This window comes from Rhinichthys klamathensis, unplaced genomic scaffold (genome assembly GCF_029890125.1).
Source record: "Rhinichthys klamathensis goyatoka isolate OS25496 unplaced genomic scaffold, OSU_Roscu_1.1 h1tg000249l_1, whole genome shotgun sequence".
Lineage (NCBI taxonomy): Eukaryota > Metazoa > Chordata > Actinopteri > Cypriniformes > Leuciscidae > Rhinichthys > Rhinichthys klamathensis.
Genome location: NW_026606771.1, coordinates 2,025,020 through 2,052,712, shown reverse-complemented (window position 1 = coordinate 2,052,712; position 27,693 = coordinate 2,025,020). Strand labels below are relative to the sequence as shown.

Sequence of the window (27,693 nt, the reverse complement as noted above, 5' to 3'; positions counted from 1 at the left end):
TACTGTGAAACGACCGATTAGTGCAAAACAAACGCAATGCGGATGTGCGATTCAACGAAGCATACGCGGAAAAACCCAAGAATACTCTGGGCTTAAATGCAAACATTACATTTAAAGACTGGCTAAATGTGTGAGTGTGTGTGTTTGAGAGAGAGAGAGCGAGAGAGTGTGTGTGTGTGTGTGATACTGATATCATGCATAGAATTTAACGGTCAGTAGAAGAAGAGAATTTCTGGTCAATACTGATGAAAAGGAAACTCGCACACCTATTAGGAAGATTAATTTAGATGTAATTGATTCTGAAAGGAAACGAGGCTGAAGTGTGTCATGGGATTCACTATGGAGATGATAACAATCCCAAACCAACAGCGGAGAGATAATCTGTCATCAGCAGCTCAGTTTCTATTTCTATTTCCATTAGCCCCGCCCACCTGAAATCTCATTGGTCCGAACTCTTGCTCCACATTAAAATAAAAGAAATTTATTTATTTATTTTAAAAAATAAATACGACCGGGTTCAATTTTCTGCGTTTTTCGCATCCGTAGCTCAAGCAGTTCGAATGGTGTTTTGACAATTCAGAGCAACCGAATCACAAATACGGAAAAAAAAACGCATACGAAAATTTCGGACTCAGTGTGCAAGGACCTTTAGGATTACATACATTTTGGCTGGTTATAATTTTGAAATGTGAGATTTTACTCAAAACATTTCCAACGAGTCTTCACAGTGGCGTTCTGCGAGCCGCTGTACGGCAGCGTGTGATTGGTTCTCGGGTCAGCAGCCCCAGCCGGCCACTGTACGGCAGCGTGTGATTGGTCCTCAGCACCCGCAGCCCCAGCCGGCCGCTGTGATTGGTCCTCAGCACATGCAGCCCCAGCCGGCCGCTGTGATTGGTCCTCAGCACCCGCAGCCCCAGCCGGCCGCTGTACGGCAGCGTGTGATTGGTCCTCAGCACACGCAGCCCCAGCCGGCCGCTGTGATTGGTCCTCAGCACCCGCAGCCCCAGCCGGCCCCGCCCAGGTCTCTGCTGCTGAGCTTGAAGCCGTCGCTGACGCTCTCGGTGAACACCGGGCCTCCGTGCCTCAGGATGAGCTCGCTGGCCATCGTGACGAACGCCTGCTCCACATTATCAGAGTGTTTTGCTGAGGTCTCGATGGCACTGATGAAGTCCAGCTGATTCGCCATGAGCTGGGCGTCGGAAAACTGAACCTGGCGGAGATCCGGCAGGTCCGACTTATTCCCTGGATCACGCAAGAGGGAGGATTCAAGAGTTACCAACACAGGTTACTTAAAGAGGCCACTTGATGCTACTCATTCTTTGTTATTCGCAACTACTTGATAGTTTAACATGCTTCAAAGGTGCAGTGTGTGATGTTTAGCGGCATCTAGTGGTGAGGTTGTGAATAGCACCCAACAGAAGTTACGGTGGCCGACAGGAAGTGATGTTGTCGTCTGAGACAGCAGAAAGTAGCCAGTTAAACAATAAGGTTACTTTACAAAGATCTATAAGGAAATTATGTTTACTTGATTATTCAGTAAAACGATGTTATTGTGAATGTTATTGTCACTCGTTCATCATTGTGTCAGTGTTTTACTCGCTGACTTTAGCAGCTTCTTTACACGAAGAACAACATAGTGACGAAACGCGCTTGTCCGCTCAGGGCCACCGTAGAAACATGTGGATGTAAGCGGACCCGTGGTGTGTGTAGAGAGAAACGCCTCATTCTGAGCTAATAAACAAAAACCCTTCATTATGTAAGATCTTTATGCACCACTGAAAACACAGTTATGTTTATGATATTGCATTTCTGTCAACAGATCCTCCTAAATATTACACACTGCACCTTTAATGTACTGTACATTATTTCCTATATTCCCAGTCTGTCTGAAACACTGTGATTTCTATTCATGTAAGATGAAGAATTCAATAGAGTTCACTAACACAGTTTCTCATCCTTCCCTCGGGTCATTTTGACCCGGAAATCAGTTTTGAAAAATGTTTAAACATTGAATTTCATCAGAGGGTCCGAGAATCCAGGACTTTTGTTACACTTGAACCACAAATACACACACAATTTTTTTTATTGGATTCAAGGAGTTTTGTGGTTGTAACAAAAAGTAACAAATCCTTCCCTCTCGGGTCGATCTGACCCCCTTAGGAATGCTTCGGTACACACAGAAAAACTTTAAAAAATGCTCTTTTTTTTTACTAAATTCCAAATTTTGAAGTTAATTCAAATTCAAATGTAATATCTACTCTGTATGCGATTTCGGACGCAGTGTGTGACTTGTCGCCACCTACTGGCAGTTTTAGTATACTTTCTATTATTTTAAAGTCTCCCTGTGGTGAAAATCCAGCTTTTAATGTTGCTTGTTTATGTGTCTATGTGGTGTTTTTAATACGCTTTAAGACAAACCATGTGTAAATTCATAAGTCGACAGCATTGCTGAGTATTTCCTCCTTAAAACTGCAGTGAACCAAAGACAGTCTCAAAAACACGGTTTGAAATCGCTGGTGTTTCTGACGTCACACACTACCTTGTAACCAATCAGATCAACGTGTGATCGTCAACCAGTGGATCTCTGAGCTGAGGGAGTGAGTGGAGGCGGGGCTCATTTGCATTTTCATAGAACCGCGCATACTAAATGAGGCAAGGGTGTCGAGTTACATTCAAGATATTTTAAGGCATAAAGGAAAAAATAATTTGGTGATCAAAGTCGAGTTTTAAGGGATACAATTATTGACTACAGGGGGAATATAATTAATTTAATTTATTAACTCTATATTGAAAACTTTAAATAAAATTATTTTATTTAAATAAATATAAGTTTAAGAATTTGACATAAAAGATGAAAAAAGAAAAAAATGCTCCTACAAAAGAAAAAGCCCCTGTAAATAAATTTAAGGAGGCAAATATTGTCCAGTTATGGGAACGATGATCATAAGGAGCTCATTCATTTCTGACTGCTTAAATGTTCCTGAAAAGAAATGCAAGCATCGATCCCTGGAAACACGATGCAGGAGAGCATGGACACGCATCAGACGGCCTCTGTGCAGCAGTGGAGGTGAAAAATTACAGCCTCACGTTGTGTCGATCACGTCACAAACTTGTGTCCGTCATTAAAAAAAAAATTGTATCGGGTTTGCTTTTCTGCGTTTCCGCATCCATAGCCAGCGTTTGAGAGGCGATTTAACAGTTCAGAGCCACCGAATCATGAAACTTTCAGACTCAGTGTGCAAGACCTCCACAGTTCACACACACACACACGCTCGTTTGGTCCTTCACTCACCGATTAGGAGAGGCACGATGTTGGAGCCGCCGTACTTCTTCACGTCCTCCATCCACTGCGGCACCGACATGAACGAGCCCCTGTTTGTGATGTCATACGTGATGATGGCGCCGTTAGCGCTGCGATAATAACTCTGAGTGATCGTGCGGAAGCGCTCCTGTCCGGCGGTGTCCCAGATCTGCAACTACACACACCACCAGTGTTACCACTGCGATCATAGGCACTGCTGTGCTTATATATTTCTAAGTATTAGACACACTCTATATTAGGCGTCTTTAACCCTTGTGTTCTGTTCGAATTCTGTGTACTCCCCTTATGGACCGGGTCAAACTGACCCTAATTGGATTCAATACAATTCCTCAAAAATCACACTATGAAAAAGAACAAAGATTTAGATACAAACTGTAAACTTTTAATATCAACATTTGTCAAACATTACAAAAACATTATATCTGAAAATATGATTTATGAAAATGTTTTTAAAACATTTTTAAAAACATTTTTGTTTTGACAAAATTGGAAAATAAACAGTATACTGATTTTTTTTGCATATATTATTTTTTTCCTTTTTTTTTTTTTTTTTTTTTTTTTTACATTTTATGCTTTGAACATCGTAACTGAACAAAAAAAAATTGCTGTATAATGAAAATTTTTCATTTTCCTAAGTTTACTTTGCCTAGTTTCCTAAGACCTATTTTCCTAGTTTCATTATTCACTCACTGGGAAGTGAGAAACCAAACATAACAAAAACATACATCAAATAAATGTTTTTTTTTTATTTTTTGGCTCTGTGAAGCTGCCTTTGAAAATCCTACATAAAAGTTTTGGTTAAAAGCTAAGTATTTTAGATATTTTGAATATTGAAATGAGAGCTTATTTTACTATCTGTGTCTGACAAAGATTTTCATTTGTAATTTGCAAATAATTCTGAACACTGTAATTTTAGCTTTTTCAAGTGTGTTTGGATAGGGTTAGAGCACTTTTAGATGCACTTGCACGTTAGAACTGGAGTTGAAGTGCCCTTACATACAGAAAATAATGTTTTTATTTTGTGTCTGTACAGTTGCTTTTGAATGGCTGCCTATGAGGGTCAAATTGACCTGCGAACATCACGAACGTAACAGTAATTTTGTTAGTATATGTCAAAACACATCAGCATGTTGAAACTTTGCATGCATGTTCATCATAATAAATGAGAAAAAGTCACAAAATATCAAGAAAAAAAACAAAGGTTAACCAGTATTTCCAACAACTTGAAAATCGAAACGGGTCAAATTGACCCGCAACATAACACAAGGGTTAAAGAGGATGAAAACCTTTTCACAATATTCTAATTTTGACTTTGGGTTTTCATAAGCTTTAACTAAGCCATAATCATCAAAATTATAACAAATAAAGGCTTGAAATATCTCACTTTGCATGTAATGAGTCTATATAATATATTAGTTTCACCTTTTAAGTTAAATTACTGAAATAAATGAACTTTTGCACGATAGTCTAATCTTTCGAGTTTCACCTGTATATCGGCCGATATATGTTCAGTTTAATGTTACCGTTATCGGCCCGATAAGAACATTTGCCCGATATATAATAATAAATAATGTATTATTTCCTTCAGCTGAGACTCTTCAGATGTTCAACATGATGGTTCTTGATGATTGCTTGAAATATGATTGAAATTTCTTTTTTTTTTAAAAGGAAAATACAGTTCAGTGCAGCACAAGTCTGTCATATCGGCTACATATTACAATTGTGTGTTTGGGACGTGGACTTTAATGATGAGACTTTTGTGTCTTTAATCAGGCTCTTAAAAATGATATAAAAAATTGGATTTGGATTTAGATTTATCAGCCAATATACCACCTTTCAAATATAAAGAATTATCGGTTATCGGTATCGGCTACTATATACTAAATTATCTGTAAAAGGATGAGTTGTTTAAGCGTTCATTGTATGTTTGTGCGTACCAAGTCGTGTTGTGTTGATGTATTCACTTGCTAGAATTCAATTGACATTTGAAAATTACGGCATACAACAAACTTTTATATTATTTTAAAGATATTTCCAAAATATCCTCTTGTGTTTCACAGAAGAAAGAAATGCACACAGGTTTGGACTGACATGAGGGTGAGTAAACGAGTCGAATGAATTAGCATGTTTGATTATATTAAGGAACTCTCACAGCGAATGCATAATGAAGCTGAAGAAAACTCTGTTCCGATCATCTAAACACATTCACCGGCTCTGCCGTTCAGCTGAAACAAGCACAAGAAACACACAGAAATAATACAAAAATGAAATATCAGCAAACCCAGATATAATGTTTAATAAATAGGTCATTTGTATGGTGGAATTTAATCATTAAACTGTTAAATAAAGCAAGATTAAGTCCATTAAGTGATGTAGTTGTACTTTTTAATTATGAAGTAAAGTGTTATTTCCTTGTTTAACTCATTGAGGATCAGAAAATCTGTGTTTTAGTATCTGGTTTTGCACCAAACTTTATTTCTAGGTTAAAGGGATACTTTAGGATTTAGCATTAAAGGGATACTTCAGATCAAATACAGATGAATGTGTATTTAAAATGGGTCATTTATGTAGAAGAAATGTGAAATTATTTTTGAATTTGGAGCTTTCTAGACTGAGAAAAGCCAGAAAATGTATTTTTGGCTTATGTGGATGAAAGACAACAACTCCCAGAATGCACTTGCTTCGCTGCCCTAGGAGGCCACGCCTACCGGTAACAGAGCGCAGTAGTCAGTGTTGCCAGATGTACGATAATTATCGTATTTGTACGATAATTTTGACCTCTGTACGATGTACGATCAATGAAAAAAATCCCATAATGTACGATAATTTCAGAATTTTGTGACACTTAAATCGGAGGTCATTGTAATCATAGTGTTTCTCGGTTAATACTCATTGATCTAGCTGTGGATCTACGTCATGATTGTGAGGAGAAAGTGAAGGTGAGAGAGCACGGTAGAGAGGGAGAGAGCGAGAGACCCTGGTGCTGCGTCATGAACCCCCCATCCCCCCCTCCGTCAACAATCCAGTCAACATCACTTGTCTAAGCTGTTTTCTGTCCGTTTGACTCGTGTACGATAATTTTCTTACAAATACAATAATTTTGAGCTTCTGGTACGATACTTGGATATTTCCAATCTGGCAACACTGGCAGTAGTTAAACAACAAGTCTAGGCTACTAGTGAGTCTCAGTGATGAGTCCCGAAAATGTGTTTCGAGATTGCCCAAAATGTCCGGGATTCGGCTTTTGCGTTCTACAGTCGCCATTCATTATGTTTACTGTGGCGAGCAGGACGAGGCTAGGGCCGCGGGAGACGGCGCGAGGCCGGTGGCGTGATTACCGATGAGCGACACCTGTGAGACGTGACCTGTGAGACAATGCTTAAAGGCATTAAGCATTGTATTAATAGAAAACCTGTAGTATTTTCGAATTACCATCCTTTCCACCCTCATATCCCCCTGAGACGAGAGATTTATGCATTTTTTGTCTGGAAAAAATCCTCCGATGACGCAAAAATCGTCATTTTGCTCATCGGAGGATTTTTTTGGCCAGAGGCTAAAGACTAAAGCCAGTAGTAGGGGCTGTCCCACATGTTTTCAACCCGCCCATAGAGGGTGGGATCTCACTCACAGAATGTAGAGTGTCAGCCATCTTTTTTTTGGAAGCTAAGCTAGCAGGCTCTTGTTCTGTGGAGAAAGCCGAGTAGGTAGGGGTTACTTTATCCTCTTTTTCCCGGACATGTCCGGTCGTCGATGTCCGGGATCAGGGGCGTAGCAAGCTTTTCAAAAGTGTGGGGGATGGATGTGGTCAGGGCTGTAAAGCTATGATGTGATGACTTCTGTCCCTCTAGGGGGGTTTGGGGGTATGCTCCCCCGAAAGAAAAATTTGTACATTTTAAGGTTAAATGCATCAATCTGGTGCACTTTGAGAGCTCAAAATTAAGAGCTTCAACCGACTTCGACCCATGAACTGTGCACACTGAACAAAGAAAAAGCATTGACTTGTACCTAAAGAGGGCTCAAACATCTTTTTAGTTATGATATAGAGTCTCAGTCTACATTACATTATCACTGGTGTTTTAGAATGCCAAACATTTATTCTAATAATATAATAATGATTTATAATTATTCCTATGATTGAAAATCCATATAGCCTATAAATGTATGCTACAGTATAAATTAAAATTAATATTTCAAAAGTATAGAATAGGAAAATTACAATACTTTTGTCCTAATTTCCCACTTGCAAGAAATTTGGAGATGTAAATAAACATAACCATAAGTTCCCGCCTCCTCAGCACGAGCTGACTGATAAATCCATGGATAAATCTCTAACACAGCAAGAGAGGCGGGACTTAAGGCAGAACAGCCAATCATCAGCCGGTCACACTCAAAGCCGGTGTCATGTTCGAGAGGGAGGGGGAGAGGAGGAGCCGCTGCGAGCGCGCACACAGAGCAGCCAGAGAAACGGAGGAGCGACTGTAGTGAGGCGTTTGTGCAAAACTGCGGAAAAACTGCAGAAAAAGTGCGGGTGTTGAACCCTCTCACCAGGAAAACGGGTGCGACGCCCCTGTCCGGGATTCAGCTTTGCATTCTGCAGTCGACATTCATTGTTTACATGCACACCTTTTGTTTCAATCTAACTGAATTCATTCCGATTGGTGAATCTGAATGTAGTGTTTACATGAACACTAAACAAGTGATCGGTCGATGTGCGTTTTAACATTGCTAAGAAAATTCCCGCTCCTCCGTGAGAGATACGAGACCGGGTGCGTCTCAGTCGCTCATCGGTAATCACGCCACCAGCCTCGCGCCGTTCTCCCGCGGCCCTAGCCTCGTCCTGCTCGCGCCACAGTAAACATGATGAATGGCGACTGTAGAACGCAAAAGCCGAATCCCGGACATTTTGGGCGATCTCGAAACATATTTTCGGGCAGACTCGTCCCGAAGACTCACTAGTAGCCTAGACTTGTTGTTTAACTACTGCGCTCTGTTACCAGTAGGTGTGGCCTCCTAGGGCAGCGAAGCAAGTGCATTCTGGGAGTTGTTGTCTTTCAGCCACGTAAGCCAAAAATACATTTTCTGGCTTTTCTCAGTCTAGAAAGCTCCAAATTCAAAAATAATTTCACATTTCTTCTACATAAATGACCCATTTTAAATACACATTCATCTTTCCAGAGGTGAAGTATCCCTTTAAAGAGAGAAAAAACCCTGACATGCACTGTGGCTCAGTCACTGTTAGATCATCGGTTCTGCAGATCAGCAGTGATGAACCATACACCGAAGCTATGAAGAAGTTTATAAAGTAATCCGACCATTTTACATATGTAATCCATACGGATCCAGGGGTTAATATAATCACTGGCTTCTGGTAAATATGTATATTTTATTTTATTAGGAAGGCTTGAGGGCGAGTAAATTATGGGATAATGTTCATTTTTGGGTGAACTATCCCTTTAACAATAATCTAGGTTATTGCATAACTGTGTAACTTTAAGCCCTAAACCAACAAAACAAAACAAAACAAACTTCTCAGTGTTTCGCTTTTAAGTGCTCCACGTCATGAGTGTCAACGTCGACAGTTGAGACTATAAACCGATAACAGTCACAGATATTATTATAAAGCTCATGTATTATTGCTCAATGAAGAAGAACATTAACCATTATTTCCTGAAAGCTTCTTACACGACTCGGGAATGTGTGACAACAACAGCGACGCTATTTTAGTGAAGGGAACTTTGTGACGATGTGTACAGACTTCATAAAGATGACACTGTGTGAGTCCTATAACCATAAGGCATAATAATAACTGTCCTAGCAGTGAGTCACGAACCTTCACCCGCTTGCCCTGGATGTCCAGGGTCTTCATGGTGAAGTCCACGCCGATCGTGTTGCCCTGTTTCTCCATGAACAGCCCACTCTTGAAGCGCTGCACCACACACGTCTTCCCGACTCCGACATCTCCCACGAGAACGATTTTAAACACTAAATCGTAGTTTTCATCAGAATCCTGGGATGACATCTCTGTGCTCGTGCTCGTTCTGACTGACGTGGAGAGAAGACTACATCGGGGGCGCGCCTTTAGGTGTCTCAGCGCAGCGCCTGACAGTAATGGGAAGTTCGGATCTTTCTATTGACTCGGATCTTTGTAATTCCGTTCATTTCAGCAGAATATAATTGTTACGTGATGTAATAGCCAAATACATCAAATGTTTATCACACTTTAGAACAAGAAAAAAAATGTGCAATGCAAGATCAAGGCTAAATTATGAGAAACAAAAATTATTAATTCATTGCTTATCTGGGTCTTTGCTTTCCCGCGGCGATTATACTAAATAACATACACACTGGTTATATTTCAAATATTTTCACCAGAACGCTCACATTATAACCAATGATTATAACAAACGATACAGTAGTGCTGTGGGAGGAGTTCTGACGTCAACATCCAGCCAACCAATCATCGGCCTGCATTTCAAAATTAAATGCGTTTGATCTGATCGTTTGTTTGAAGATTCATAATCAATGACTTCTTTTTTTTATTATTATAATTATATAAACTTTTCCCCTCACAATTCTGCTCTAATGTGGTTTTTATTCAGCTCTCTAAAATTAAATTGTAGTGTAAAAACCGGCATTGCTTTTGTTGCATTTCTATATTTCTCTGTTGCATTACTTATGAATAGATTTAACTTGTTCAGGAAATTATAATTGGATGATTTCTGCATTGATCAGGGGCCCGTGGAAACGTTTAGCGAAAAGCAGTGTCAAAATATATAAAAAATATATTAAAAAACCTTTATTCAAATAAATAAATAAATAATTACAATAAATAGATCAAAATAAATACATGCAATTTTAATGACATGGTAAATAAATAAAAAAATTTTTCTTAAAACATGATTTAAATAAATGACTAAAACTTGATTTAAATTAATAGAAATACAAATGCAGTGTAAAATGTAAAAGTAAATAAATACAAATAAATTTAAACTAAATAAATATATTGAATGAAAATAAATAAGTGAAATTTGATTTAAATAATAAATTAATAGAGTTTTATTAAATAATTAACAAACAATAAATAAATGAATAGAAAAATTACTAGAAAAAACGCAATGATGAAACACAATCTTTTACACATAATATAAAAATGAATATTATAAATGTGTCAAATATTTTGTTTCAATAAAATGTCATCATTGCGGTTTTTCTAGTAATTTTTCTATTAATTTCATCATTAATTGGTATTTATACATGAAAATATATCAGGACGTTGAGGATTTGAAAGCCCGCTGCACTGGTGGACAGATACTGCGCATGTCCAGTAGAGGGCGCCACACGCGCGCTTTTGTGATGACACGTGATGACGTGGGGAACGAATGGCGGAAGTGACGATAGAGGCGCGTAAAGTTTAAATTTGTTCCAGGTGACGACGAGGGACGTGAGCCTGAATTTGGTCAGTACAATAGTTTGGTATTAGTTATAGATTCTGAATAATGTCGGGCCGACAGGGTGAAAAAGAGGGTAATATAATGCTGTGAGTTGTTTATAATGTGCCAGTGATCGTGATTGTTCGTGACAGGATCTGTCGACGCTTCTGCTGTAAATATCGCCTGACTGACTGGATTAATGTGGTTTATTGATGTAGTTTCTTCTTTTGGAGCAGCAGGGATGAATGAAAACACTTTCCCGGTGTATAAGGTGGATGTAATTGTGCAGTTCTACCGAACCGAAGTTCTGACTGGACAAGAGGCCAAACACTTCACCAAGAATGACATCACTCCCAACCCAAAGGTGAACATATACATGATTACGTTGGAATAATAAATAACATTTTAACAACGTCACCTTATATCCAGTGTAAATCAGCTGTTTTCTATGTGAATATATAGTAAAGTGTAATTTATTCCTGTGATCATAGCTGAATTTTCAGGATCATTACTCCAGTCTTCAGTGTCACATGATCCTTCAGAAATCACTCTTATATGATGATCTGATGCTCAAGAAACATTTATGATTATTATCAGTGTTGAAAAGTCATTTTTTGTGAAAACTGTCAAACATTTTGTTTTTCATGATTCTTTGATGAATAGAAAGTTCTAAAGAACAGTATTTATTTTAAATAGAATTTTCGTAACATTATAAATGTCTTTACTGTCACTTTTGATCAATTTAATGCATCCTTGATTAATGAATGTATTCATTTCTTTCAAGGGAAAATGACTAAACCATCAGGGTACTTAATGAGGAAAAAATATTACCTGGTAATAATAATACTGGCAAACATTTACAGTCCCCCTGTAGTCAATCATTTTATCCCTTAAAACTCGTCTTTGATCACCAAAATTACACATTTAAACGTTTTTTTCCTTGAAAAAATGTCCTCATGCCTTAAAGCTGCAGTCTGCAGTTTTTCCTCTTTGTCGCCATCTTTGTTCGAAATCTGCAATTGCAGTCATTTGCGGAATTATCAACTTTACATGAGTTGTACTTCAACACCCTCGACACGGCACAGCACGGATGAACACAATTTTTTGAGGAGAGTGTGAGGCTGTCAGTCACCGCGCCGGTGTGGATACTGGCATTCAGAATCACAGATTATTATTTTTAGAAGTATGACCAACATAATAATTTTCACTGGAAAATGTCATCTGAACTAGTAAGAAACACCCACCTTTGTTCTGGTTCTGACATTGCAGTAAATTGCGCTGATTAAATCTAAAAATCGCTTATAAGTTATCATATCACCCAAAACCGTGCAAATTAGGGCTGGGCGATAAGGCCAAAAAAAATTATCACAATATTTTGTTTTATATCAGTCGATATCGATAATTATCACGATAAATGTCAAATCTTTATTTCTTTCAAGTTTAAAGGCAAATTTTTGCTCCTAAGTGAAAGTTGTATAAATCAGAGCGTTGTGGTTGTAAAAATCTGAGGTAGAATCAAACATTTGTCATTTTACCTTAACAAAATAAATATCTGAAAAGAAAAATATTTCTTCAGCACAGTTTGCAGTGCAGGCTGCAATATTCAAATTACATGTTTTGTCTCGAAATGCATATTTGACAGTGAGTTGACAGTAAATCTACATCCTAACTCAAGCTAATGCTATTATGTTAAATTTATGTTCATTAACAAAAACAGTACCATCTGTTTTTTTTTGTTTTGTTTTTAATTTAAGGACCACATTTTTATTTGGTGAAATTTAATATTCTGACTGTTTGAGTTTTATTAAAATTAACCATTGGTCATCCAGTATCATGCATTTAGATCATGATAACCACAGATAAAGCCAGGTACAGCCTATAGCACCTCACTATCATGGCAAAATGTAACTTTATGGTTTCTATGGTATTTGTATGAAAAACAGTAGCCTAACAGTTAAATACATTATTAAATACTGTAAATATATTCCATTAGTAATTTAATACATTGTCTACATTAATAATGTTATACAATTCAATATGTATATCCCACATTTCATGGTGCAGTTAATATTACTAGGCTAACGTTACAGTAAATCCATGGTAGGCTAAATGGATTCAGTATCAATTCAGATTCTGACTGTTTCGCTGCGCAGTGTTTCTCCTGTTTGTCAGCGGTGTTTCATCTGCCTTTAAACTGATTTAAACTGGACATTTGTGTTCTTCGCTGAACTTAAGCGCTTCTCACTGGATCTCGTGAGCGAGACGATCAGAGTAAACGCGCCTGCTCTAGTCTAGTGAGCTCGCGCTGCCATTTGGACTTTGAGCCGAGCGGATAAACGGTCCGTGTGACGCGCGGTTCAAATGTGTTTCGTTCGGCTTTTGGCGCATACACATTATCGAACATTTATCGACCTCTTGATATCGTTTTATCGAGAAAAATTATATCGCGATAATTATCGTTATTGTTTTATCGCCCAGCCCTAGTGCAAATTATACTTTGTTCTCAACTTGTTAATGTTAAAAACTTCCGATATTATCCTTGTTTCCGCATGGGTCCGGTTGCAGTCTCTTTTTTTTCTGAAGTCCGAACGAAGTCCTTTGCTTTTTACAGCGAGTGAATCTGTTGTCACTGGTGATTGACTGTCGTTTGAACCTTTCTGGATCCGCCATCAAATTAATAAGTTTAATTATATCAAGTGCTGTGAGAAAAGGCTATAAATCTCCACCTCCAACATCCTCACACGCAATATAGCCGACTAGCCGAGACTCCTTTATGTGTACAGATGTGTGTGTGTGTGTGTGTGTGTGTGTGTGCAGATGTGTGTGTGTGTGTGTGCAGATGTGACGAAATGACGCAAAGACATGCTCGAATCTCCCGCGGAAATCCACCAGTTCCACTGGAATTTAAAACATTATTACAAGCTTACCGCTTTGAATCGAGCTAAAGCAACCAGAGAGTTTTGAACACTGGCTGGTTATGTATTTTCTCAAATATGTATTGTGGATAATTTTTAACCCAAAAAAAGCTACGGACTGCAGCTTTAAAATATCTTGAATGTAACTCGACACTCTTGCCTCATTTAGTATGCGCGGTTCTATGAATATGCAAATGAGCCCCGCCTTCACTCACTCAGCTCAGAGATCCACTGGTTGACGATCACTCGTTGATCTGATTGGTTACAAGGTAGTTTGTGACGTCAGAAACACCAGCGATTTCAAACCGTGTTTTTGAGACTGTCTTTGGTTCACTGCAGTTTTAAGCAGAAAATACTCAGCAATGCTGTCGACTTATGAATTTACACATGGTTTGTCTTAAAGCGTATTAAAAACACCACATAGACATATAAACAACATTAATCTGTTTGTTTTTCAGGCCGAATCCATTCAGAGACTCTACATGAGGGTTTTGCAGCTTCTGTTTCGGTTCAGACCCGAGTGCCACTACACGGTGCGTGTGGGGTTTACATGCGTTATCAGATCTCAGAGTCTCGATGTTTCATGAATGATGCTCCTGTCTCCCGCAGGTGCCGCTGTCTGAGAACGTGCAGTTCCCAATGCTGTACGAGTGGGTGTCTCCGGTCATGAGCGTCTACATGCGCATGTGAGTGAGAGGGCAGTGTGTTACTCAGCGTCTCCTCTGAACGATCTCATGTTTACTTCACTAATCCACGTTTCTTTCAGGTGCCAGTTCTTGCCGCTGTGTCACGTATATGATTTTTCCCTGAATGACTTGCTCAACCCCAGTAAGTGGCTTCTCTTCTCTCTCAGGGCTCAACCGTGAGAATTACTTCTGCTGGTTTTTATTTTTTGCCCTGACAACGTTTTCATTGGCCGTGCCGCAAAAGAATGAGGATGTAGGGAAAGAGTGGATGTTTATTTGTAACAATGTTCTGGATTGCGTAAGAGGAGTGGCTTTCTGTGTTAATAACAGTTTTATAACTTTTATTTATTTATTTTTAAACACTCACATGATATCAGGGTTATTATCGTTAACTAAAACTATAAAAAAAAAAAAAAAAAAATCAATTGAAATAAAGGTGTGAAAAAAATATTATTTGAAAAACATTTAAATGAAAATTAGAAATGTTGCCTTGGCAAAAAAACAGAAATAATTTGTAAGTAGGGCTGCATGATTATGACAATCATAATTGTCGATTATTTCCTTGAAATTGTAATTGTGGTTATTAATATATATATGACAAATTTAAATTCTGCTGTAAAGCAGCTCTACAGAAGACAGTGTTATTTGGCTCTAGAGCAAAAACCTGATACATACAGTTTCACATTTTTATTGCATAAAGTGTAGAGCTGATATGAAAGGTCCTGCTGAGCTGATTGTTTTTCTCGCCACTTCTGGCAGAGTTGAAGCGAACGATCACTATTCTGAGTGCGATCCAGAACTTCCTGCACTTCCGGAAGCAGAGGCTGGAGCTGACGGCCGCACACCAGCAGAGCTTCGTAAGTCGACGTTTCTCTGCAACGTTTATAAGGAATGTCAGCTTTTTGTTGTCCACAAATTCCTAATTAATTCAGCTGGAAATGCTTAACGTGTTGCAATCATCTTAGAGAATTGTAGTCGTAGTTGAGCTAAACCTCTTGCTTTATATCAAGTTGAGATTTGAGGATCTACAGTGATGTACATTAATACTTGACTGCTAATCCCTCTGTGGGAGACTGAGCTACAGCTACGGCATCATATGACCCGTTTAAGCACATGTCGTCTCACAATGGCTACGTTTACATGCATCAAACTTCAAGGGTTAGTTCACCCAAAAATGAAAATTGTCATTAATGACTCACCCTCATGTCGTTCCAAGCCCGTAAGACCTCCGTTCATCTTCGGAACACAGTTTAAGATATTTAAGATTTAGTCCGAGAGCTTTCTGTCCCTCCATTGAAAATGTATGTACGGTATACTGTCCTTGTCCAGAAAAGGAAATAAAGACATCATCAAAGTAGTCCATGTGACATCAGTGGGTTAGTTAGAATGTTTTGAAGCATCGAAAATACATTTTGGTCCAAAAATAACAAAAACTACGACTTTATTCAGCATTGTATTGTCTTCCGCCCAAGCTTCGTTTACAGTCTGAGGGAGACTCACGCTGTAAACAAAATAATTTTCGCAAACATGTCTAAGGATTTCGACACAGAGGAAGACTTGCGTTTTTTTGCCCAGCCATATTTATTTGAACCCGAATACACGGACACACCAGATACACGTCAGCAGCGTCTTGCGTCACTGCGGACTCGTCAACGCGGATCCACAACAGAACCGGAAGACAATCCAATGCTGAATAAAGTCGTAGTTTTTGTTATTTTTGGACCAAAATGTATTTTCGATGCTTCAAAACATTCTAACTAACCCACTGATGTCACATGGACTACTTTGATGTCATTATTTCCTTTCTGGACAAGGACACGTCACATGTTCATGTAAACACTACACTCTGATTCATCAATCGGCATGAATTCACTCCGATTGAAACAGAAGTTGTGCATGTAAGCGCAGCCCATGTGACTGACGGTGTTGTGTGTGTCGAACAGCGGTGTGATATGGACAGACTCCAGGCGTACACACGAGAAATCAAGGAAGCTGAGAAGAAGATCGAGAAGCTGACGTAAGTGCAGTGGTTTCTTTAAACGTCTATTACTAAAGCTGCTTCTTTCTGAGTGCATCAATCCTCCCTTCACAGAACCATTCCCCCGGAGCAGCAAGCGGAGGCTAAAGAGCTAGCGTCTGCCCTGGCGGAGCTCACCGCTAACACACAGCGGGAATACCAGGATGTGGTAAGCCCTCAATGATTGCAGTTAATGAAATATTACCTAAGGGCGTTTACACACACGGCTCGTTTGGAGTGTTAGTGCTGGGCGGTAGCACCAACATCCATATTACGGAATTTTTCACGGTATATGACGTTTTTTATTTTTTATTCAAGCATGACTGGGTGTTAACCACATTTTCTACTGATTGAGAGGGGAAATACTGCAGTAGATGGACTTACTTTACTGAATATTGAAGAGAAAATCCACACTAGTATTAATACAGGTTTGCAGTGTTCATAAAGAGCCCAGCAGGAGGCGCTGTAGCAGCGGCTGGGTTGCCAGATGCCAGCAAGGTTTTCCAGCCCAAAACCTCGTCAAAAACCACGCGAATGGACAAAAAAACACCCAATTTTTTTTTTTTTTGGTTTGTTTTCTCGTTTAAACACATTGAAATCATGAACAAGCTTTAAAATGACCCATTGGTCGGTGTACTTTTGCGTCCATTCTATTTTCCTTTTTTAACCCGTAATTGAAAAATTACCGGTTGTTGTATTTTTAAAACGCAAAGTTGAACACCTAAATTTGAATTTGAACTGTAGGCCTATACACCAAATGCTGTGCAAAAATATATATAGCCTATATATATTGACGTATATTTTCAGATTTTTGTTTATGACTTTTTGCCCCTTTATTAAACATTTAAAATATTCACAAATTAATATAGACAAAATTGTTTTCTAAGGTCAAACACTATATTTCTAAGGCTATAGATGATTTATAGGCTTTTAATAATAAATGTTTCTGAAAAAGTAACTAGGCATTTTAATTGTTTATTAATACACTAGTATATTCTAAATTGGCTGGAAACATACCTCCATCCGTAAAGCGGATGTGCCTTTAGATAAGAAAATTATATGGATTACATAATCAGACTGTATTTGCTTTCGATTCGAATTTGTTCGTTTAAAAGTTGACATGTCAAGCTTTAGCCTACATAGGCTATATTTTGTTTTAGTTCATTTGAGATGCGATCCAGTTCACGGAGACCATAAAAGAGCGCGACTGATTGTTTTGTTTTATTTTATTTTACAAAAGCACAATGTTTTCTTGTTATTGTGAGTTTACACAAAAGTAGTTGTGAATGATGTATTTTTTTATTTTCTATGACCAGAAATGATAGAGTATTTTAAGTTGTTTCCACTGTTGATAGAAAAACGCAAGTATTCGCGCCCGCGCCTCCGTGCAGCAAGCGCGCTCCACACTCCGCACTCCGCACAAACACTTGCTTGGATATGCGTCAACTTGTTAATTTGTAATAATCTTAGCCCTGTGTTCATTTGTAATAATCTTAGCCCTGTATTATTATTGTCTAACCAGTAGGCTATTATGACTGACATCTGACCAATTGCTTTGTTCCTTTTTTGGATAAAAGCGTCTTCTAGCCAAAATGTAGGCTAATAATAATAATGACAATTATTATTTGCCTTTATAACTATAAATGAGTTCACTTAAGACAGTAATATGTTTATCATAAAATAATGTATTATTGTTTTATTTTTATATAACCTAACATTTAAAGTTTTTGAATTGTGTTTGTTTTAGGCTAGAAGTCTTTTATTGCTTATTATATTATAGGCTACTGAGCTTTTTCCTTTTAAAAATTTGACTTTAAAGATACAAGTAAATGTAGTTTTTTTTAGAAAATTAAGAAATGATCAATTTTGAAAAATAAAGTTTAAACACAATGGTATCCGTGCAGCCGGCCGCACCTAAACAGCTGGCCTGATTGAATCAGCCGGCATAGACAAATCCGCGAGTAGCTACATTTTACAGCCTATACGGCTTATAAACTGAGGAGACGAATTGCAAAACCGTGTTTTGTTTGTTTTTCACAGGTGACTTCCCGGGCTCAGTGGACAATTATCTAAATGTTCCAAATCAACGCAAATAAAATTGAGAAATAAAATTTCGTAAAACGGAAAAAAGTTTTGTCGCTTATTTGATTTTCAATTAAATATCTAAGCATTGTATATAAGGAAAATAAGTCTGTATGTGAATATTGTTTCACCAGTCTAAAAACGAATAAAGAAGAAAGCATGCTTTTAGTTAAAAAAGGAATAAGGAATGGACGCAAAAGTACACCGAAGTGGGAGGGAGTGTCTATTGTGAGTTTAGAGGGTACGTCAGCCAGAAGGCAGTGTTGATATTGTGAACCAATGCATGGGAAACACTGTAATACAGCTATCAATTATAGTTTATGGCAACCTAACGAACCAGGGCCGTATCACAATGCATGATGGGTAAATGCGCATGTTGCATGTAAAGCAGCAGTGTTTGTTCTGCTAATGCCTCATGAGCCGTAGGTTAGCCCAGAGATGAAGACCAAGTGAAAGTCTCATTGAAATTTGGTCAGACAAGCATATTTCAGAAAACCGAAGCATAAAAACAAGTTTGCAAGGCGTCTCAGAGATGCTGTGAGCCGAACAGCTGCTCTCTGACTAATGAGAGCACAGCTTACTCACACGTAACTTTTGATCCGTTTAGAAATATTGCCTTGTGAAAGCGGACCAAACCAAGAAGAAATTGTAACGTTTTTAATCACTGATTCGGAACAAAATAAGCAAACTGTGTCTGAAAACGCCCTGAATTTACTTTGCATAATGTTTTGTTGCATAAGTGACGTCTGAATTCTGACCAATATGTCCACCAATAGGGTTGGGAACCGAGAATCGGCTCTTATCCAGAACCGTTAGTGTTTTTGAAAAATACTGAAACGTATCCTTTAACAGCAACGTCTCGCATCATGAACATTACTATAGTAATGAATGCACTGAAAAGCCCTCGCGATACTCGTATACGCTTGCGTCAGTATCAACACAGAGAGAGAGAGTATAAAGACAGTCGAGCTGCACGATTAATTGATCTCGAGTCAAACACCCACTTGATCTTAAATCTGTCTGCGCTGTCGCTGACCCAGAGAGAGCGGTCGTCTATATATATATATATATATATATATATGAAACCGCTTTACTTTCAGCCTTTTCAACCACACAGTTTTGATATTTCTGTGTTACAAATATTCCAATGATCACAGAAGTACTGAGATGAGTTATACACTCACCTAAAGGATTATTAGGAACACCTGTTCAATTTCTCATTAATGCAATTATCTAATCAACCAATCACATGGCAGTTGCTTCAATGCATTTAGGGGTGTGGTCCTGGTCAAGACAATCCTGAACTCCAAACTGAATGTCAGAATGGGAAAGAAAGGTGATTTAAGCAATTTTGAGCTGTTGAGCATGGTTGTTGGTGCCAGACGGGCCGGTCTGAGGATTTCACACTCTGCTCAGTTACTGGGATTTTCACGCACAACCATTTCTAGGGTTTACAAAGAATGGTATGAAAAGGGAAAAACATCCAGTATGCGGCAGTCCTGTGGGCGAAAATGCCTTGTTGATGCTAGAGGAGAATGGGCCGACAGATTCAAGCTGATAGAAGAGCAACTTTTACTGAAATAACCACTCGTTACAACCGAGGTATGCAGCAAAGCATTTGTGAAGCCACAACACGCACAACCTTGAGGCGGATGGGCTACAACAGCAGAAGACCCCACCGGGTACCACTCATCTCCACTACAAATAGGAAAAAGAGGCTACAATTTGCAAGAGCTCACCAAAATTGGACAGTTGAAGACTAGAAAAATGTTGCCTGGTCTGATGAGTCTCGATTTCTGTTGAGACATTCAGATGGTAGAGTCAGAATTTGGCGTAAACAGAATGAGAACATGGCAGGCTGGTGGTGGTGGTGTAATGGTGTGGGGGATGTTTTCTTGGCACACTTTAGGCCCCTTAGTGCCAATTGGGCATCGTTTAAATGCCACGGCCTAACTGAGCATTGTTTCTGACCATGTCCATCCCTTTATGGGCACCATGTACCCATCCTCTGATGGCTACTTCCAGCAGGATAATGCACCATGTCACAAAGCTCGAATCATTTCAAATTGGTTTCTTGAACATGACAATGAGTTCACTGTACTAAAATGGCCCCCACCAGATCTCAACCCAATAGAGCATCTTTGGGATGTGGTGGAATGGGAGCTTTGTGCCCTGGATGTGCATCCCACAAATCTCCATCAACTGCAAGATGCTATCCTATCAATATGGGCCAACATTTCTAAAGAATGCTTTCAGCACCTTGTTGAATCAATGCCACGTAGAATTAAGGCAGTTCTGAAGGTGAAAGGGGGTCAAACACAGCATTAGTATGGTGTTCCTAATAATCCTTTAGGTGAGTGTAGTTCAAGTATAAACACTGATGTCTACGGTAGCAACCAAAACAGAGTAAATCCCCTTTAGAAAGTCGCTGCAAATAACGAGTGTATCGATTACATCTGATGCTTCAACACATTCATTAAGACGACAGTCCGTAACTTTTTTTTGTGTTCAGAATTTACAAAATGTGAGTCAGTGAGTACATCATGAATGCCTTTTTTCAAACGGTGTTCTTGTCTTCTCCTGAATCACTACGGTCAGCCTGTAATATTTGTTTATACTGAAACTACTTTACACCGGTCGGGTCGGCTAAATGTTTATTTTCCTTCAGAAAAATTAATTTTTGCAAAAATAGCTAAATAATGTTGAATTTGTTGACATTACAAGTCTGTTAAACTCATTTGACAAGTTTAAGAAATAAACACTAAAAGGATTGTGCATTTTCCCCTTACTACTATTTTTTTTATTATTAGTTGTTTTAATCATTTTTATTGAATCGGAACCAGAATCGTTTGGCGGAACCGGAACCAATTCCCAACCCTATCCACCAACATGATGCATTAAAACTTGTCATGTGACCCAGTGTTTTCATGCCTTTTTTTTTCTTGTCATGTTAATTTTAAATGTTTTCTCTTTAGACTGCAATGAATGAAATGGTTGCGCAGTGCAAGACGGAAATTGCAGAGATCTCACAGAAACTGGTATGTATCGGATAAGTTTCTCATTTAATTTACCACACTTTTAGTTTGGATGAGGGTTAAAGCCGGCATGTAATGGAAGTAGAGACTGATCTTTTCTTCTGTAATATGACATGTATCAGAGTAAAACAGATTATTGAGAAAGAAAAATATAAAGTGCTGGTAATTGGTTTTAAACCATCGGTCTTGGTTGGATGGAGGCAGATCTTAATGCAACTTGGTTGATTGTTTTGTAAGTGTGTTTCTATGGGCGCAGTTCCTGTCGAGTGACTGTTAATTAGAGATGTGAATCTTCACTTGTCTCACAATCCAGACTCAAAGGAAAGTGGATGTGGCGACGCTGAAGGATGAGATCTCCAAGTTCAAGTCTCAGATCGTGGAGTCGCCCGAAGAGCTGAAAAGCGAGATGGAAAGGATGAAGGAGAACGTGAAGAGCATTAAGATGTCTAAAGTATGTGTCCTTTGCATGTCAAGCAAACTCTCATGTAAACGAAGGTGTGCAACAAGTTGCAAGTAACAACAGGTGTTGTTTTTAACTGCCCAGATCAGCAGGACTCTGTTCTGTCACTGATTGTGTGTGTGTGTGACAGGAGCTGGCCGATGAGAGGCTGGTGGAGCTACAGATGCGGGTCCAGTGTGCTGGTCAGGTGGAGGCAGAACTACAGGTCCTGCTCAAACAACTGCAGGACTTACAGATTAGCATGTGCAAGACCAACCAGCAAAAAGAGGAGGTAAAGATCTCACACGCGTCATACGTTTGCAAGTTCTGACTTTGTTTTCAGAAAGCAAAAATTGTTCAGTCTGATCACACTTAAAATTGTCCAAAAAGTACATTTCTTTAACAGTACACACTAAACGGCAACAGAGAAGAGTCAACTTTAAGATGTCAGTGACATCAAGTAGAGCTGCACGATTCTGTATGCATTGAGAATCACTTTTTGTTTTTAAATCGAGATCACGATTCTGAATAGCCAGCTAAACAATGTCATTTACTAAAGGTTCTGACAATGTTAATTGCTGCAGTCTATTTAAGTGAGTGTAAACAGTTGAGAAAACGCATGCGTGACAGTATAATGGACCCGTGCATCAGGTCTTGGTGACAGCAGCCTAATAAACCTGCTGACAAATCATGAGATATTAAAAATATCTATATGGCAGTTTTTCCACATGGTATCAATGGCAAAATTGTGCTCCGTGAAAATGCTGGGTGGCTAGTAAGTTTGGTAAACCACTGGCTACAGTGACTGGAGAGCAAAACATATGAATACAGTACGGCATTTCTTGAGTTGTTTTTTCACCTTTTAAATGCTCGTACCTGTACAGGTCCAGAGATCAGCTGCCATGAATGAAGCCTTGCAGAAAGAGCTGAAGAGCCTGAGCAGTGAAGAGGCCCAGATGAAGAGGGCGTTTGCCATGAAGCTTGACAAGCAGTCGAAACATCAGATCCGGCGCCAGAAGAAAAAAGAGGTCAAAGATCAGCAGGTCAAAAATATTTATGGGTAAGTAAAAAAAACATCTATAACAAAAGATTTTACCTTTTTTAAAAGATCCTTTTGTATGACACTGCATTTGATAATACACTTCCTGTGCTTAAAGGGATAATTCACCCAAAAATGAAAACTCAGTAATGTAATGTAATTACATTCCCTCATATTGTTCCAACCCCGTAAGACTTTCCTTCATCTTCGGAAGACAAATGAAGATATTTTTTATTAAATCTGAGAGCTGACTCACTCCTCCATAGGCTTCTATTGTTATTTAAACTTGCCGGCCCAGAAAGTTAGTAAAAACATCGTTAAAATAGTCAGAGTGACTCAACCTTAAGTTTATCAAGTGACGAGAATACTTTGTGTGCGCAAAAAAACAAACAAAAATAACAACTTTATTAAACTATTCATGTTCTTCTCTGTGGGCCTCAAGTGAGTTCAGGTAGTGTAACAGCGCAGCGCTTCTGGGCTGTACGTCACGTAGGCTCACTATTGGTCGATGCTGGTCGTGTGTGACGCGTGTGACGTACAACACAGAAGCGCTGCGCTGTTACACTACAGGCACAACCCACGTAAAGCTGATAAATCAGCAAATAACTGCAATTGCAGATTTCGATCAGAGTTGGCGTCAGAGGAAAAGCTACGGACTGCAGCTTTAAGTGAACATTTTTTTTTTTCCCAACATTGTGAACGTTACTTTTGAATGTTCTCGGAACGTTCTGAAACAAGTAGTAATATATATTTTTTTAAATGTTAGAAGAACATCCAACTCAACACTTCAGAAAGAAAGGTTGGATCCATGTGTAAATACTGTTTTTGTGCCAACGTTTTGAGAAAATTATCAAAGACAAGATTAGTATTAACTTAACTGGAAGAACAGTTTTTGTACAGCTATAATAACTGGAAGCCACAACACGGGTGAAAACATGATGTGTGTGTGAACTAGGGCTGGGACAACGCATCGACGTCATCGATGACGTTGACGCAAAATATGCGCGTCGATTCGTCAGACCCAAAACAAAGATGGCGGCGCCGGAGAGTAGTAGCAACGCGAGTGGCTCCTCAGATTTTCAGAAGTGCATGCACTCGTTCCTCTAAAGGTGATGATACACAGGGCAACTTTTTGAGCAATGTTGCCTTCAACGGGCAACCAGATGTGAGACAGGGCCCACGACCGATCTAAATTAAGATAGAAATGTATTGCCCATTTTCAATCGGAAAGTTCCCAATCCCAAGCAACAATCGCTTGGCAAGATTGCCCAGTAACATTGCTCAAAAAGTTGCCCTGTGTATCATCACCTTTAAGTATGGGAAGTCTTTTAATTTAAAAGGAAACAATTCCGTGATATGTTGTCTTTGCAAAATAAAGATGGCCTTCTATTCTAGCACCACTGCAATGCGCCAGCACCTGAAGAGGCGCCACCCGGGAGAAGCTGCCGCAAAAAAAAAACCTTAGATTAATTAGCTGCGCCGTACTTGGTAGCCTTGTCCGCCTAAATTAATTATAAATAAACATAACTAGTAGGCTATTTGCAGTATATTAAATCGCTTTTGACCAAATTATTTTGCACTGAAATGACACACTCGGGTCTGACGGCTCTGACAGCGATGGATGAATCACGTGCACCTGCGCAATATCATAGCCTATGATTTCCGAAAATAGTACTATGTCAACTAGTGATATCATCACAAGAACTGTTGAGGAATATGCGACACCTATCATTTCAGCCGCTCTGTGCATGTCCTCGCACAGAGCGAGGCTGAACATAGGAGCTCAGCTTTGCGGCTGAGACACGAATAGACTATTAGGCTTCGAGGTTTTAGTGAATGCTGCCTCTAAGAATGCATTAATTTGCACTTGTATAGTCTTTTATTTTGGAATTTTAAGAGCAATAAACATATATTGCAATGTTAAGGAATTCATGTTTTTTTCATTCAGATATGTAAATCAACATGTATAAATTGCTATTAGTCAATTAATGGGGAGATATTCGAATCGAAATCGAATCGGACTAAAAAAAAATAATCGTTAGATTAATCGATGCATCGAAAAAAATAATCGCTAGATGAATCGTTTAAAAAATAATTGTTTATCCCAGCCCTAGTGTGAACTGACCCCTCTCAGTGTCATCAACATGGATCCCTCTGTGATCTACAGCATTGGTTCTCGACCTGCGGCCCGTCACCAATGCAAACACGGCCACATTTAAAAAATACAATCGTTTTACAATTTATTTTTGTTCTTAAATTCAATTAAAATGGAAAAAACAAATATAAGTTTGAACTATAAAATAATATAATCATATAATGATTACAAATTTATATATATATTAGTGCTGTCAAACGATTAAAATATTCAATCGCATTAATGTTTGTTAACTCGCGATTAATTGCAATTAATCGCACATTTTTATCTATTCTAAATGTCTCTTTCTTTTTGTCCCATTCTTTTTTCTAAATTTTAATGCTCTTATCAACATGGAAAAGTGGATTGGCTTGCCTTGTGCAAATGTTTTTTTAGTGAAAACAACATTGACAATACTGTTCAATTTCACACTAACATTCTGACTTGGAGCAAATAATCTCTCAATGTAACACTGTCCATCAATAAAAGGGTGAAAGAAATACTGACGAGGTCCTGATATTGACGAGGGGGCGGAGAATTCGCATCAGCTGTGTGTGTGTGTGTGCTTGGCCATAAAGTGGTATTTCAGACTGGACGTGCTGCGATGATGATAGCTCAGTTCGACAAAACACACAGATCACTTTGGTCTTGTCAATGGAACCATTTGGCAACTTTTTAAAGTAAACTTTCCATTCAGAATCTTATTGGCATCCATTTCTGTGTCTCGCGCTCGTCATCCACTCAAAACGTAACGTTAACCAACTATTTGGCCGGCTCGCACATATATATGGGCTTACAAGCCTAAACAAGTGTGTGCGGCGTCGTGTTTTGTTTCCAGTCTAGCTAGATCCGCTTGCGCTTTCAAAACGTCCTCGCTCAGCACAAGCCATTGAAATGAATGGGTTTCATAGCGCAGCGCCGCGCATGCCGCGTCCTGTTGCAAAAGCATGTGGAAAAAAAACTACAAAGTTTGCTAGGCCAAAAAGACTGTTAATCGCGCGATAAAAAAATGAACGCCGTTAAAATGGGTTTGCGTTAACGCCGTTAATAACGCGTTTAACTGACGGCCCTAATGTATGTGTGATTTAATATAAATAATTTTGATGATCAAATATAATATTTTCAGACATGCCCAGACCTACTATGAACTGACACAATTACACAATTAACGAACACGTACAAGTGCACACTTTGGCAGAATTCCAATAGTATCACCAGCCAATATTTTGGTAAATTTATAGATCAAAATGGACAAATTTGTTATTTGTCAAAAGCTCAAGGAAAGTTAGGTTTCTCAGTTCATGACCCCTTTAAAGTGTCCTGATGGCATGTTCTAGTGACACGAGTGCATCACGCTCCTTCTACTCGAGCATCATCACCCTCGGCTCGCTGCTTCTGATGGAGAAACACTCCTCTAATTTTCTCATTTATTTCATTCAGGCAATATGACAAAATCCACCAGAAACGAGAGGAGTTTGTGAAGAAAATGGAAGAAAGCAACCGTGAAACTAAACGGTTCAAGGAAAGGATGCAGGAGCTTAGAGAAAAGTGCAGCCAGCACACCCAGAAAGCCCAGGTGCGTTCATCAGCGCTCGAGTCCGTCTCGTGGTGTTGACTACTGCAGAGCTGACTGTTTGGGGGAACATCCTGTGTTTGTTCTTCATTTAAATGGCATAGTTTTAACATTAAAGGGATAGTTCACCCAAAAATGAAAATTAGCCCATGATTTACTCACCCTGAACCCATCCTAGTGTATATGACTTTAGTGTATATGGCAGTGAATGGCTGTTTCTGTTTGTATGATGGACAGATGCACTTTTATGGACTTCAAACAGAAACAGCCCTTCACTGCCATTATAAAGCTTGGGAGAGCCAGGACATTTTTAATATAACTCAGATTGGGTTCGTCTGAAAGAAGAATGTCATGTGAAATGTGAAAAAGCATCTGCTAAATGAATAAATGTAGATGTCATATACACCTCGGATGACTTGAGAGTGAGTAAATCATGGGCTAGTTTTTTTTTTCGTGTTCAGCGTGTGGTAACGCCTGCTTCTCCTCCGCAGGAGATCTACGAGCGTCTCCTCACCACGCTGGAGCAGTACAACAAGCGCATCGAGGGCATCGTGGTGGACACCAATGCAGACACCCTAAAAATGAAATCGCATTTCTAGAATCCTCTTACACGCATTTCAAGTTCCTGCATTTGTTGAAAGTTTGTCTTGTTTCATTGTAAATGTATATATTTTTGGTTAATTAATTTCCCCCCTCCTTTCAGTGAAGTACAGCTATAATAGAATTATATCTAAATCTTAGGTGGCAAAAAGTGACTTCTAGAGATCGGTGTCGATCTTGAATAAAGCGTTTATTGGGTCCTGCTTTTTCAAACGAAACGTTGAATGAATGAAGATGATTAATCGATGTCTGCCTTCCTGAACCCGAGGCTTTGGTTACGAGCTTCTAGGCATCCGTCAGGTGTTCTGACACTAACACAGGTTAAACTTGGCTCTTCATCAACTCTTGGTTTGGGTTTTGCTGAAACAAACACACAGATGACATGGCCAACTGGACTCCACTGAGAGGCTCTTGATCTGCA

At 39.0% G+C, this 27,693-nt stretch overlaps 2 protein-coding genes across 5 annotated transcripts; one reads left to right on the top strand and one right to left on the bottom strand.

The window, feature by feature from the left end:
• Positions 1-831: 831 nt before the first annotated feature.
• rab43 (RAB43, member RAS oncogene family) lies at positions 832-9,429 on the bottom strand. Its single transcript, XM_056266529.1, has 3 exons — positions 9,153-9,429; positions 3,293-3,476; positions 832-1,242 (listed from the first exon to the last, which is right to left on the bottom strand). Exons 1-3 carry the CDS (start codon positions 9,339-9,341, stop codon positions 989-991), a joined length of 627 nt encoding a protein of 208 aa, XP_056122504.1. The 5' UTR covers positions 9,342-9,429; the 3' UTR covers positions 832-988.
• Positions 9,430-10,658: 1,229 nt separating this feature from the next.
• nuf2 (UF2 component of NDC80 kinetochore complex) lies at positions 10,659-27,490 on the top strand. Of its 4 annotated transcripts, none has more exons than XM_056266523.1 (14): positions 10,659-10,778; positions 10,986-11,116; positions 14,126-14,200; positions 14,277-14,353; positions 14,434-14,495; positions 15,113-15,210; positions 16,297-16,370; positions 16,446-16,539; positions 21,428-21,490; positions 21,801-21,938; positions 22,078-22,218; positions 22,811-22,986; positions 26,540-26,675; positions 27,164-27,490. In XM_056266523.1, the coding sequence occupies exons 2-14, from the start codon at positions 10,994-10,996 to the stop codon at positions 27,269-27,271; spliced, it is 1,365 nt and encodes a 454-aa protein (XP_056122498.1). In that variant the 5' UTR covers positions 10,659-10,778; positions 10,986-10,993; the 3' UTR covers positions 27,272-27,490. The 4 variants fall into 4 exon arrangements, with proteins under 4 accessions (XP_056122498.1, XP_056122496.1, XP_056122499.1 ...); XM_056266521.1 differs by having other exon boundaries at positions 10,746-10,846; XM_056266524.1 differs by having other exon boundaries at positions 10,755-10,778; positions 10,989-11,116.
• Positions 27,491-27,693: the final 203 nt, after the last annotated feature.

Bases quoted from the DNA above. Each gene is read 5' to 3' on its own strand.
- nuf2 (XM_056266521.1), top strand. From the start codon at position 10,819: ATGTCGGGCCGACAGGGTGAAAAAGAGG. The intron at 14,496-15,112 runs GTAAGTGGCTTC...CACTTCTGGCAG, and splicing joins GAATGACTTGCTCAACCCCA to AGTTGAAGCGAACGATCACT. The intron at 15,211-16,296 runs GTAAGTCGACGT...TGTGTCGAACAG, and splicing joins CCGCACACCAGCAGAGCTTC to CGGTGTGATATGGACAGACT.
- rab43 (XM_056266529.1), bottom strand. From the start codon at position 9,341: ATGTCATCCCAGGATTCTGATGAAAACTACGATTTAGTGTTTAAAATC. The intron at 3,477-9,152 runs GTTCGTGACTCA...TGGTGTGTGTAG, and splicing joins TCCAGGGCAAGCGGGTGAAG to TTGCAGATCTGGGACACCGC. The intron at 1,243-3,292 runs GTGAGTGAAGGA...TGCGTGATCCAG, and splicing joins CATCGTGCCTCTCCTAATCG to GGAATAAGTCGGACCTGCCG.